The sequence below is a fragment of the Sturnira hondurensis genome, unplaced genomic scaffold (genome assembly GCF_014824575.4).
Source record: "Sturnira hondurensis isolate 20B ecotype Veracruz unplaced genomic scaffold, ASM1482457v3 Scaffold0006413, whole genome shotgun sequence".
NCBI classification, from domain to species: domain Eukaryota; kingdom Metazoa; phylum Chordata; class Mammalia; order Chiroptera; family Phyllostomidae; genus Sturnira; species Sturnira hondurensis.
In genome coordinates this window covers 31,056,747-31,069,920 of record NW_028079044.1, presented here as the reverse complement: position 1 = coordinate 31,069,920, position 13,174 = coordinate 31,056,747, and the positions used below count along the sequence as shown (strand labels likewise).

Here is a 13,174-nt window from a genome sequence, read left to right as displayed (position 1 = left end):
CTTGAATTTGATCTTATCTGAGAAGCACTTTATCTGCCCTTCCATTCTAAAGGAAAGCTTTGCTGGATAGAGCAATCTTGGATGTAGGTCTTTGGATTTCATGACTTGGAATATTTCTTTCCAGCTCCTTCTTGCCTGTAAGGTCTCTTTTGAGAAATCCGCTGACAGTCTGATGGGAATTCTTTCTTTTACAAGGGTTCCTATTAACTCGTCTCCTCCAACCTGGATCTATTAACAGCCTATAGCTCAACCTGCCACAAGCCCTGTTCCCCCAAACACTGAAGTGCGCACTGAATTCTTACTGCAGCAAGTTGTGGAGACTTTGAATACTGCCCTAGGAGTTTTATTCGCTACCTTTACTGGATGTGCTTCATTCCTGTTAGGCCTGTGGGCTTGTTCACAAGCAAGGGGGGAAGGGCCACTTCTGCCGTAAGGGCACGCTGGTAAAAAGTGACCAGAAGAAAACAAACGCTGCCTTTCTTCCTCCTCCTCCCCTGGCCCCCAGCCTCATGAGGTATAGATCTGGCATTCCTAAGGGGAAATATGCTCAATTTGGACAGAGCACATAATGATGTGACTGGTTGTTACTAAAGTAAAGAATGAGTTCCTTTTTCAGAGTCCAGGGACCAGGGGTTTATTGTAATTTTAAGGTTAAGGGTTGCAACCTGGTGGTCCGCAGGCCACATCTGGCCTGTACACAGAAGAGTCTGGTTTTGTCTATAAGTTTCACAAACTTTTTTGAATTAACAGCCAACACTTAAAGAACAGGACTGCAGGACAAACCAGAATGGCGACCTCTGTTGAAAGATCTGGCAACAAAAGTCAGACATTTCTGCAGAGCAGCAGCTTACTAGAGCAAACAGGAGCTGCCTGTCTGAACAGGCAGGCGCTTCCTGGTTCCTAGGAAGGGAAAGGCTGACTCTCCAGGCCTCTTTCCCGCCCCTGCAGTACTTGCGACTGCAGGCATGAGGGGCTGTGGAAGGACTGAGCACCTTTTGTTGGAAGACAGACCAGTTCTGGTTCTCTCGCGCATGCCCACACCGCTATTTGTGTTTCGCGACCTGGTCTGGCTCTTAGCAGCAACATGAGTCAGGCCCTTTTTACCAATACCCTTGGGCTCCATATTCCATGGCTGAAAACACTCCTGGCTGGCATCCTCTTGTATTTTAGGTACAATGAAATGATTTTCATCCTTTTTTAAAAAATTGATTTTAGATAGAGAGGAAGGGGTGGGGGGAGAGAGAGAACACTGATTAGCTGTCTCCCACATGTACCCAACCAGGGATCAGACCTGCAACGTAGGTCTGTGCCCTGACAGGGAATCAAACCCCCAACCTTTCTGTTTACGAGATGACATTCCAACCAACGGAGCCACGTGGGCCAGGGTCAATTTTCATTCTTAATTATACTTGCTTAGAAGAGATTTTGAACTCATTCACTGTGAAGGTAGAGAGACAGACGAGAACTTTAAGACATCTCCAAACAAGAGATATAATGCAAAAAAATCATAAAGTTCTTGAAAGTGAAATGGCACACAGTAGGCAGTAGTGAGGGGTGGGGTGCAGAAGAGATTTCCAAGGTTTCTGGGAAGGGAGTACCAACATCATTCTCCATTCTTGTGTGTGACAAAGAGGTGCCCCAGCTTTGCTCATTTCAGGACCACTGTACAAACCGCCAGAGGAACTGGGCGATGAGCTAACTTAATTTGGAACAGATGATGAGACTTTTTTTCTTACATAGCAACATCAGTGCTGATAATGCCTTAATAGATTTACTTTTTGTGGAAAAACACAGAAATGGAACTTCAAAATAGAGCCTAAAAATTGCCACTTACAGAAAAACTAAATCCTCAACAGTTTAACACATACTGTTTTACTTCCTCTGCTTGAGACTGAAATATGGTGGCTGTTCAGTGGGGCTTGGGAAGACCCCCAGCTCCATTCCTTTCTGCATACAGCTTTGATAAATGACTGGAATACACTTTAAACCTCAAGTTCGTGATCTTGTTTTCCGCAAGCAGACATGGTTACATCCGAATCAATCACACTGGGTTACCTAAGCACCTACGATGTATATGCTCCAGTGCTTGACGCTAGGTGGCATCAGGGCTGCAGAGATGAGTCACATCAGTCTGGGCCCACTACTGCACATGGTACCTCTGTGCAAGTCAGACAGAAAAAGAAGCCCCCTGGATGGATGCAGCCCTGTGTCATGGGGCTGGGTGTGGGGAGCAGAGCTCGGGATTTCAGGCACAGGTCACAGGCTTGGTTAAGTGCTTTGGTGAAGGGTCAACATGCGCCCTCATCCATGGCAACCCTGCAAGTCCTAGTCTTTGATCTCAAGATTAGAATCTAATAATGAGGCAGGTACTTCATGAATATCCCAGGATGGATATTAACACAGGAAAACGGAACTTGAAATACCACAGAGTTCAAAGAATGGAATTATTATACAGTTGAGGGATCAGCAAAAGCTTCACAAATGTAATCTTAAAAGAGAGGTTGCAGTGAAGGTCCCTGGGAGGCATGATGGCTGGAGTGCTGGAAGCCATTGTTTCAAATCTTGGTTCCACTTCTTAGGATCATTCTGGCCCTGCCTCGGTAGGTTCCTCTGTAAACAACGTGAAGTAGCTGGCTCGGAGTTGCTGTGAGAACCCAGTGATGCAAATCACAGAAGGCAAATCAGTGCCTTGAACTTCCTGTTCTCACAGTGGCCCAGAAATATGAGTCATTACCATTACTACTTAGTACACTGATCATAACCCGATTTTAGTTGTTGATATTTTTCTTATGTATTGGCTATTTACTCACTCAAGAATATGAGTGTTATCAATGCAGAGATCTTGGTTTTCACTTCTCCTGCCTAAGTAATTCCAACAGTACCAGGCCCATAGATAAGTTGTTAACTCTTAATTTAACGGGGGAGAGAAACTATGGCAAAGCAGGAAGAAGTGGCTTTTCAGTAGTCTAACCCTGCATATTACACCATTTTTTGCCACCCTGGTCACTTTCCTTATTAGTGTGATCCTAATATACAGGGTAGAGTTTTGTTAATTTTATAAGGCAACTGGTGAAACAGTAAAATTACATATTAGCCAGCAGGGGGCAGCAGTGTGTCGGAAAAAAATGAATCTTGCTCTAATGCCCAGGTGTCCTCTCATTTCCCTTCAACTGAGTAACTTGTATTTAAATTTTTCATCAATGTATTACATCCTGCGAGATAAGGGGGAAAACATATCCTCAGAGAAATACTATGAAAACTCTCCTTTATTTCTTCAAAAATGGAGTGTTCAATTCAAGGATCAAGGAAAACTCATTCGTGCCTTCTGATTTTATTTCCAAGTGTGAAGCGATTAGTCACAGGAGGCACAAGCTATTAAAACACTGCGTAGAAATATTACGTAATCTGCCCAAAATCATGCAGATGAGATGTATAAGCCCTGATAGGAAGCTTCTGACTATTGTGTCATATTATAAGAAGTTGCTTGGTTTAAAAGTAAATAAGGGATTCTACGAATTTCTTGCAGATAATTTTAAAACCAAGAATCAAAGAGCATTTTCTCCCTTGCTTGAAAAAATAAATAAAAGGTTCAGTACTCAGTGAACCCAACAGCTAGCAGACCCATCACAAGTAACTGAAGACAGTTTGGGAGTCCTTCTGAGACATCACATTTCTGCACCATCTGCCTGCTTTCTTTTTTTTGTTTGTACTTAGAACATGGTTCAGCCAACTTTACCTTCACGGGCCTATCATTTTGAGTAAACTTTTAAATCTAAATCTGTATTGTCTTCTTCTCTGTTCTCATTCTAGTACCTTTTGTTTTTTCCTTTCCCCAGTTCAAAAATAATGGTTTAAATACTAACACTTCCTTTTAGATCCATGCCAATAAAAAAGGACAAATAGGAAAAACCAGAGGGGTCTCAAGACGAGAGGGAGAAGAGCCAGGCAGTAGGGTGAACCCAGGCTCAGGAGTGTCTGCTACTTGGACTTCTATGAGAAATTTAGCCTACCATTTGAGAACATTCTTCACTCACAGACCATCTTAAAAGAACAACTGTAACTAAAGCTCCTTTGTGTTTTCAAATATAACTACACAGTCATGATAAGCTTCCTGGAGATACTGATGACCGTGACCTTCAAGTGGCTTTTGCACTGCCATACTCTGAAGCATTCGGGGCGGGGGGGGGGACTTTCACAGACTCTCAGCACCACACTGACCCACCGGCGGCATCAGCACCCACCTACTCAGCCTTCTTGTCTGCTTGTTTTAAGCTCATTTATTTCCCCTCCTCTCACACCTATTGAAAGACAATTCCTGTGACAATTCCTCTCCAATCTCCTCTACCTTGTCAAATTTTCCCCTGCCTAATGCACTGCTCTCATTCACATAAAGATAGGTTATTATTTCTCCCATCTTAAAAAAGCTCTCTCTTGTCTCAATTTACTTCACATAAATTACTCTTCTTCTTCTGCTCTCCTCTCTTCCTACAGAGAAACTTGAAATTGTCTACATTTGCTGTTTCTAGTGCTTCCCTTCCCACCCTTTCTCTTAAATCCACTCCAATTGGGCCTGCAGGCAGACCGTGGCACTGCTATCATTGAAGTCACCCAGGAGCTGGCTGTGATAAAACTGATGGTCATCTCAGTTCCCATTCAACACATCAGTCTTTGCCTCCTCCTCCATACGGTCCTCACTGGCTTCCAGCCCATCACAGCCTCCTGGCTTTCCTCCCATTCCACAGTTGTTCCTCCTGTCTCATTTGCCAGACCTTCTTCTCAACACTGGGAACTCTGGTCCTCCGTTTCTGCTCATCTGTCCGTGCCTACTCCATTGGTGAGCTCGTCCACAGTTTTTGTTATTATTTATATGTTACAAACTCCCAAGTTAATATTTCCAGAACAATCACCTCCCAAACTCCGGATTTATATAAGCAACTTGTTTATTCTCTATCTCTACTTGGAGGCCTCGTTAACACCTCAAATTTAACGTGCTCAGAAGCAAACTCCTGAAGTGCCTGCAAGCCCACTCCACCCTCATCTTTCCCACTCTACAGGAGAGAAAATCCATTCACTGGCCCTGGCTGAGAGCCATAGAGGAATACCTAACACCTTATTTTATGTTTTTTTCTTTCTCTTTACATTTAAAATAGAACCTCGGTGTGATGACTTCTCACTACCTCTCTCACTACCATCTTGACCAGAACTACCATTTTCTTCTTGGCTTGAACTACCAGTTAGAATGAATTTTTCAAAACATACTATATTTTTCAGACTATAAAATGCACCCTTCTCCCCAAATTTAGGAGGAAAATGGGGGTGCGTCTTATAGTCTGAATGTCGCTTATCTGGCTAGTAAATGTAGTTTACATTTACACTGGAGAAATGTTATTGATGTCATTAAATATTTTTTAAATATTTTATTTATTTATTTTTAGATAGAGGGGAAGGGAAGAAGAGAGAGTGGGAGAGAAACATCAATGTGTGGTTGCCTCATATGTGTCCCCTACTGGGGAACTGGCCCAAAACCCAGGCATGTGCCCTGACTGGGAATCAAACCAGCGACCCTTTGCTTCACAGGCCCGTGCTCAATCCACTGAGCTACACCAGCCAGGGCTGATGTTATTAAATATTTTACCACATTTTTTGCTTCAAAAATTTTCCCTTATTTTCCTTTTGTAAAACCTAGGTGCATCTTATGGTCCTAAAATACGGCAAGTCTGATCTTGAAACTTCTTTGCTAAAAATCATGAATCATGCCTCATTTCACTCTGAGCAAGAACCGCAGTCCTACAATCCAGATGAACAAGCTTCTACGCGGCCATAGGCTCTGCCTCCCATCATCTCTCTCCAGACTTAACCCCTACCGAACCCCCCCCCCTCCTTCACTTCTTTCCAATGGCACACACGTGGATGTTCCTCCAACGTACGTGTAGCAAGCTCCTGTCTCGGGGCCTTTTTTTCCTTCTGGAACTTCATTTCCCCAAGTATCTGCATTGCTAACCCCTCGCCTGCTAAAAGTCCACTCTCCCTGCCATTCCTCCACTGCGGTTTACCCAGACTGAAAGAGAAGTTCCAGCACACCCCTTCTCTGGCACTCCAGGTCTCCTTTATCTGGCTAGACATTTTCTTTACTCATTACCACTTATCACTTAATTTCCTGCACAATTTACTTATTTATGATGTTATTTATTTATTTACTTATTTACTTATTTATTTAGTCTTCTCCACTGATACGTAAGCTCCAGGAGGAACTGAATTACTATAGTAAGTAGAATGGTGGGTAATGAGATAAGGCTAATTAAAAAAAACAGTAAATTTAATTAGGTGGAAAAGATAACTTGTAATCTAGACAATAGGTATCTAACTTCACCAATTTGTTTGGACAACAGTTGCCTGAGGTGATAGGAGGAGGCATGAATAAGGACACATGTGATTTACTAGGTTGTAAAACAGAGGGGTGGCTTGGAAACCTCCTTAAAAGAAGAGACTTCGCTCATTAACCTGCATTTGGATAGAATTTCCCTAGAAGGAGCACTGAGAAGCCCAACAATCACCATCCATAACCCAAATAAATGACCAGAGAGGCTACAGGAGATGGGAGAGGATAACAGTTTCATTGGTTGAATGAATAACATTAAACATAAGAAAACCATACTCAAGAAGTGCAGATATGATGAAGAAATGAATTTCTCAAATTGGGTTTATAGAAGATGTGAGTTTTCTAATCAATATGATGACTTGGGTATATTTATCTCTTTACAAGCTTAGTTTTCATTTTTAATCAGAGGTCCATATTCAATAAAGAAGCCAATAGTTAGTTCTCCCAGCTTTCTTACAAAGTAAAACAGTCTCTCCAACCCCTTCCCCCTTCCACTCCCCAGAGCCAACCTTGAACTCTTTAATTGGACCCACTCCAGGCTGGACTGTTGTTTCATAGAACAGCTATCTCTGTGGACTCGCCCTGCGCTCCATCCCCTTCACATCCCCTTTATGGGGATCTCCTGCTTCATCAATTCTATAATATTTTCCTTCCTGTTTTATTTTCCTACCTCCTTAGGTAAGAAATAGGGGAGGGGGAGAAATTTTTAAGATGCGCATGTATGAAAATGGCTTTATTCTACTCTTACATATTATTCATGATTTTAGTAAAACTTTGGTAGGAAATAATTTACCATCAAAATTCGGAAGGCAAACTCCACTGTCTCCTAGTTTCTAGGGCTGCTGTAGACACGCCCCACACCACTCTGGTTCTCCACCCATTGAATAAATATGTCCCCCTGAAGATTTGGTAATCTCTTCTTTGTCATCAGTTTTCTGAAGTTTCATGACAATGTATCTAGGTGTGGGTCTATTTTTATTCATTGTTCTTGGCACTGGGGTCTTTCCATTTGGAAACTCATGCCCTTCAGTTCTGGGAAATCTTCTTGAATTGTGTCTCGGAATTTTCTCCATCCTGTTTTTTCCTCTCACGTCTCTTTCTGGAATTCCTGTTTAAATGATGGATATCCGTGACTGGCCCTCTAATTTCTCCATTTATTTTTCTCTTATTTTCATTCTTTATCTTTTTGTTATCCTTTTGGGAAGATATCCTTCAAAGCTTTTACTGAGTTTCTCACCTAGCAATCATCTTTATTCTCTTATAGCTTTTTTCGGTTTGTTTTTGGAATATTCCTTTTGCATTACTCTACTGTGGTTTCAGAGATACAAAATATTTTATTCTGTTGAGAATATTACTAGTGTCATTAGAAAGTTTTCTTTTTCTGTATACTTTCTGTTCCTTTCATTTTTTTCTTTTTAAAAAGTTTTTATTGAATTTATTAAGGCTAAGCAAAAACAACCTCATAGACATAGGGGGTAGTAGGGTGATTATCTGAAGTGAAGGGAGGTGGGGGAGGTAGATGGGGTAGTTGGGGGATAAATGGTGATGGAAGGAGACTAGATTTGGGGCAGTGAGCACACAATCTAATTTTTTTCTATTTGTTTGATTTGGTCAATAGTCTCACAGTAGAACCTTTTTAAATTTAAGAATACTTAAAAACGTAACAGTGCCAAAACGAAGGAGGCACCTGGATGGCGCTCCTACGAAAGAGCAGAGCACTGAAAAAGCTGACCGGCGGTGGGACCTGTGAACTGCTGTCTTCCCTGGAGGACCCTGGGGGAGCTGAGTCCAACGAGAATTTTAATGCCAGTAACTTTGGGTCTTTTCTCGTAGGTCAATCTATTTTGCAAACACACTTTCGAGTCCAACCTTTATTCCTACTTTGTGACATGCTCATATCACCAGCTGCCTTCTGGGAGTTCTGCACTGCACACTGAGGCTTCTCAGTGTGTCCTGCTGGGTCCTTTGCTTCCTGGGGCTCCTCAGTCTTTTGCTGTCCAGTTTCCAGAATATTGTTGCTGTTATTTTTTCTTTTGTTTCTCCTCCTTTTGTTCTTTTTTGTCTCCTTTTTAAAAAAAATCACTTTACTGTCATTTTAGTTGAGTAACAAAAAGGAACAGATCTGAATGGCTGTATTTAATCTGTGACCTTTAACTGGAAGTCTTGCTTCAAGTTCTGTATTTAAGATGGATTAAATGCTTAGGAAATTTTAATTTACTATATACATAGACTTGATTTATTAGATTTATAGGTGTTAAGTACTTAGAAAGTACTGGATTTTTACACTTTAAGTTTGTTCCCTTATACATTTATGGTGTTTTTGTTCAAAATCACATGAAAAAGCACAACTTGTTAAAAATAATTTTTAAGTGTACTTTCAAATGCTTTAAGCGATTTATTTAACTAGGTTTATAAATTTCAGGGGAACCTAATCTGTTAAATTTATGAGTTAATGAAATCAGTTATCTATTTTTATACAAAATACTTAGACTTATAAATTGTGCTTAAACCTTAGGGAAAATTATGCTTTCTAATTAATATTCAGCTTATAAAACCTATATATGTAAATACAAATAACTTTAAATAGTGCTTATCACAAAACACAAACCCTCCACCCAACTAAAAGTCTAGTCAATGAACCTGGAGGACATTATGCTAAGTTAAAGAGGCCTGATACAGAAGAATACATACTACAGGACCCCACTTACATGAGGAATCTAAAACAGGTAAACTCACAGTAGCAGAGAATAGAAAGGTGGTTACCAGGGGGTTGAAGGAGGGGGAAGGGGAAAGATTTAGAATACAAAGTTTCAGTTATGCAAGATGACTAAGTCCTAGACAACTACTGTTCAACACAATGCCTATTGTTAACCATAGTGTATTGTATACTAATTTTTTCCTGAGAATGTGGGTATTATGTTACGTGTTCTTATCCTAAGAAATAGGTAAAATAAGGGTGGGAGAAAACTTTTGGGAGTGATGGATGTTGATGGCATAGCTTATGCGATGGTTTCACTGGTATATACTTATCTCCAAACTCATGAAGCTGTGTGCGCTAAAGATATATATAGTTTTCCTATGTCAATCATACCTCACTTCAGTGTTTTTAAAAATCTAATTGATAGGAGTACATTAAAAATATAGCATAGTTACATCCTGTCATAGAAGTGTAAAAGCTATGGAAATGGAATTTTGTTGCATTTTTGCCTGAGGACCTCAAGGCTGAAACCTATGGAGTAGGTCCTATTTATTTCCCCATCTTACAAATGATGCTAAGAGACTGTCACACTGGCTGGCATCTGCCCCTCACACACACAGAAGGTATAACACAGCTGATATGAGAGATGCCAAGAGAGAATTTGTTTGGAGAAAGAGGTCCTATATCATGCTCCTACCTGCACCCCCATGACGTCTGGGGAGAAGGCTGGAGAAAGCTTCCTCCTCATTTCAAGCCAAGTGAGCATCTTCAAGGGGACTAGTTGGAGGGTCTGGCCATAGCTGGCTGGCCAAAGGAAGAGGAGGGAGAGGCTGGGTGTGCAAGAGGTTCACTTCCACCAGTGGAACAGCCAAGCAGGCTATTTTCTGGAAGCCAGGTGCCATGGTGGCTAACTCCTTGGAGTTGTTTGAAAGGGGGTCTCATGCAGGTGGAACACATGCTAATGAAAGGAAAGCCCAGAAGACACCCGACAGGCAGGCAGTTTAGAATAACTGCATGTAATTAGACATCCTCTGGTACAGGTCTACAGAAACCCATGGAAGAAAGCATCTTTCAGTATCAGAAATGAATGTTGCAACAAAATCAGTCACATAGCTTATTGACTGTTATGCGTGGTCCACCAGAAAATGGAGCTTCCTTGTTATTTCACCGGCAAAAAGACTTTGCTAGACAAGAAGGGAACGGAATACCGTGATAGCTATGGCTGGGCATTACTTTTCATTGCCATCTATTACCAAAAGAGTCCCTCAAAAAGTCAAAGGCCTCTATTTTTCTCTCTTCTATCCCAGTTTTCTCTAAGAAATCTGCTTGTTTCACGGTCACTCTGCGAATAAGTCCACAGTTTCCTTCCAAGTCTCACTGGACTGCAGTGATTCCTTCATAAAACAAGCTTGCTGGGCAAGCGCTAAGCATTCACAGTTACAGTCTGAAAACAAGTGATAAGAGTGTGCTGCCTCGTGTGCTGTCTCTACAAATGAGGCCCTTTCCCTCTAATTTTGTTAAAAATAAGCTTTACTCAGAAACTTCATAGGAAATTTGACTCTTTAAAATTAGCAAAGGCTGAAAGTTGAAAACTATAAACAGGTTTTACATTTTTATTTCAAAATAAACATGTTCTCCATTGCCAAATACTTACTCCTGAAAAGACCTCACAGGAAGTTCGGCAACAGTAGGGACACTGCTGTTTTGATAGACGTGTCCGCAGTTTTTTTTATGCTCAGTGACTGTAACACTGGCTAAACATGGGGAAGAAATTTTGTTGTCCCCAGGTTTGCTATTTTTAGCTGTCACACAGCACAAGTGCCTTGTGTTTAGCTTATTATTAACTTTTATTCATATACTTCCACATAATCTTGCCTTATCTAACAGGTCTTTATTAATTTTATTTTTCTAAGTGAGCCACCCTGAGTTTGGGCCAATATTTATTTTTAAACATTTTTTATTGAATTTATTGGGGTGACATTGGATGACAAAATTATACAGGCTTCGGGCCTGCAATTCTATAATATATCATCTGTGTATTGTAGTGAGTTCACCACCCTTTTATACATTTTCTGTGTTGATGTTTTTTCTATCAGTTCTTTTTTTTAAATTATCTGATAGCATTAGAGAATTTACCAGTCACTGCCTGGAAAATGTGAAATTTTCTGATTTTTTTCATACTAGTAATTCTTTTGAGAATCTACATGCTATAGTCTTATAGTAAATAAATGTGAAATTAAGTGTGTTATAATTTTATTTTATTCATCTGTTCTCATGTTCAGAATGAAAAAATGCTTCCAGAAGTTTCTACAAATAAAATGAGTAATGAAAACAAGAAAAAAATCAAGTACAGAAATAACATACCTTTAACAGAAATAAGATAACTGTCTTAGAGGTTTTTTTTTCAACTTGTACCTTAGAATAGCAGTCATAGACTGCTAACGTAACTAGTCCTCTTAAAATCAAAGGCTGGCAATTCCTGGTACTTACTTTGCATGACATTTTACCATTTGGTTAATTTCCATGTTTTAATAGCAGAACTCTGCTATCCTAACTAATGATTAACATTTTAAGTAAATGAGAAATAAGAAAATAGAAAGACGTGATTGCAGAAACTTACTTCTCGGCTTCATGGATATTGAGCAGAGTTCCTTGTCAGTCAGCCTTCAGCAGCAGTGCACTGAGAAGTTCTCTCTCAAACTTCCTCGATATTTCAGCGTGTTTGTTTCTACCCTGAATCCGAAATCTCTAAGGACAGACTGTCTTTGAATAGCACTATTTTTTTCTCCATCTTTAGCAGACTGCCGAAGTGAGAAGTCTATACCTTCCCACTTGTCTCCCTCTCGTTAATTTTAAGAACCTTTTAGAGCTGGATAAAACAGTGGTAGTTGAAAGAATGAAGAAACAAATATGTGTTTTAGGTTCAAAACAGCAAGTTATTCATTTACTCATGGAATGTTCTGGGAAATAGTTAGCTCCTGAAATTAAACACATCGAGAGGGTGGGAGAACATTTAAATATGTTGGCCCCATATTGGTCCTGAAAAGTTTTAGCTTCAGTAATATTACATTTTCTATAATCAAATGCATATTGTCTCACCAAAAAAAATTTTTAAATGTTTTACAGGATTTAACAAATACTAGTGAGGATGTGGAGAAAGGAGAACCCTAGTGCACTGTTGGTGGGACTGCAAAATGTTGCAAACACTATAAAACACAACATGGAATGTTCTCAAAAAAATTAAAAATAAAGCTACCAGAGGGTCTAGCGCTACTACTTCTGAATATATATCCAACAGAATTGAAAGCAGGCTCTCAAAGAGGTATTTGTTTACCCATGTTCATAATAGCTCCATTCCCAATAGCCAAGCAAGCACCTTATGTGCCCATCAGTGGCTGAATGGATAAATGAAATGTGGTCCAGACATACGATGGAATATTACTGAATTTTAAAAAGGAAGGAAATCCTGGCACATCCTATACTGAGGATGAACCTTGAGAACTTTGTGCTAAGCGAAATGAACCATTCACAAAAAGATAAACATTGTATGATTCTAGTTATACTAAGCATCCAAGGTAGTCAAGTTCATAGAAACAGAAAATGAATGGTGCTCACGAAGGCTGGGGGTAGGGGGAAAGGAAGAAAGTAAGTTTTAGGGATATACAGTTTCAGATATGCAAGGTGAAAAAGTTCTGAACTTCAGTTTCACAACAGTGTGAATATTCTCAGCATTACTGAACCATACACTCAAAACGGTTAAGATCTCTGCCTCCCATTCTGTGCTTTTAAACTCACAAGTACCAGTTAATTCTACCTAGGAAGAACATGCCAGTCTTCAGTAGAAGTTTTCCAGTCTAAATCATGATGACTTACCCAGCTGGCTGGAACTGAGTGGTCAGTCGGAAGGCACACACGTCTCTGTAAGCCTAGGGTAATTGATAGTGTGTGAGTTGCAGCCACAAGACCAGTGAAACTTTTTGGAGTTTTAACTAATCATTACTATTCCAAACTTCACTGAATTGAAGAAATGGACAGCTCAGGAAGGCTAAATTATATAAACTCAAGAACATGTGGCAACGTGATTAAGAATACAGGCT

At 40.2% G+C, this 13,174-nt stretch overlaps 1 protein-coding gene across 3 annotated transcripts in view; it reads right to left on the bottom strand.

Moving 5' to 3' along the window:
• Positions 1–13,174, bottom strand: part of OXR1 (oxidation resistance 1) — a 367,132-nt gene that overhangs the window by 122,890 nt on the left and 231,068 nt on the right. Inside the window, exon 1 of one of the 3 annotated variants that reach the window (XM_037048384.1) lies at positions 11,698–11,966. The exons of the other annotated variants lie outside the window; for them this stretch is intronic. Within the exon in view, the coding sequence (XP_036904279.1) occupies positions 11,698–11,710 (13 nt within the window). The 5' untranslated portion in view covers positions 11,711–11,966. Of the gene's footprint in view, positions 1–11,697; positions 11,967–13,174 lie in introns of those variants that run through there. 3 annotated transcript variants of the gene reach the window in all.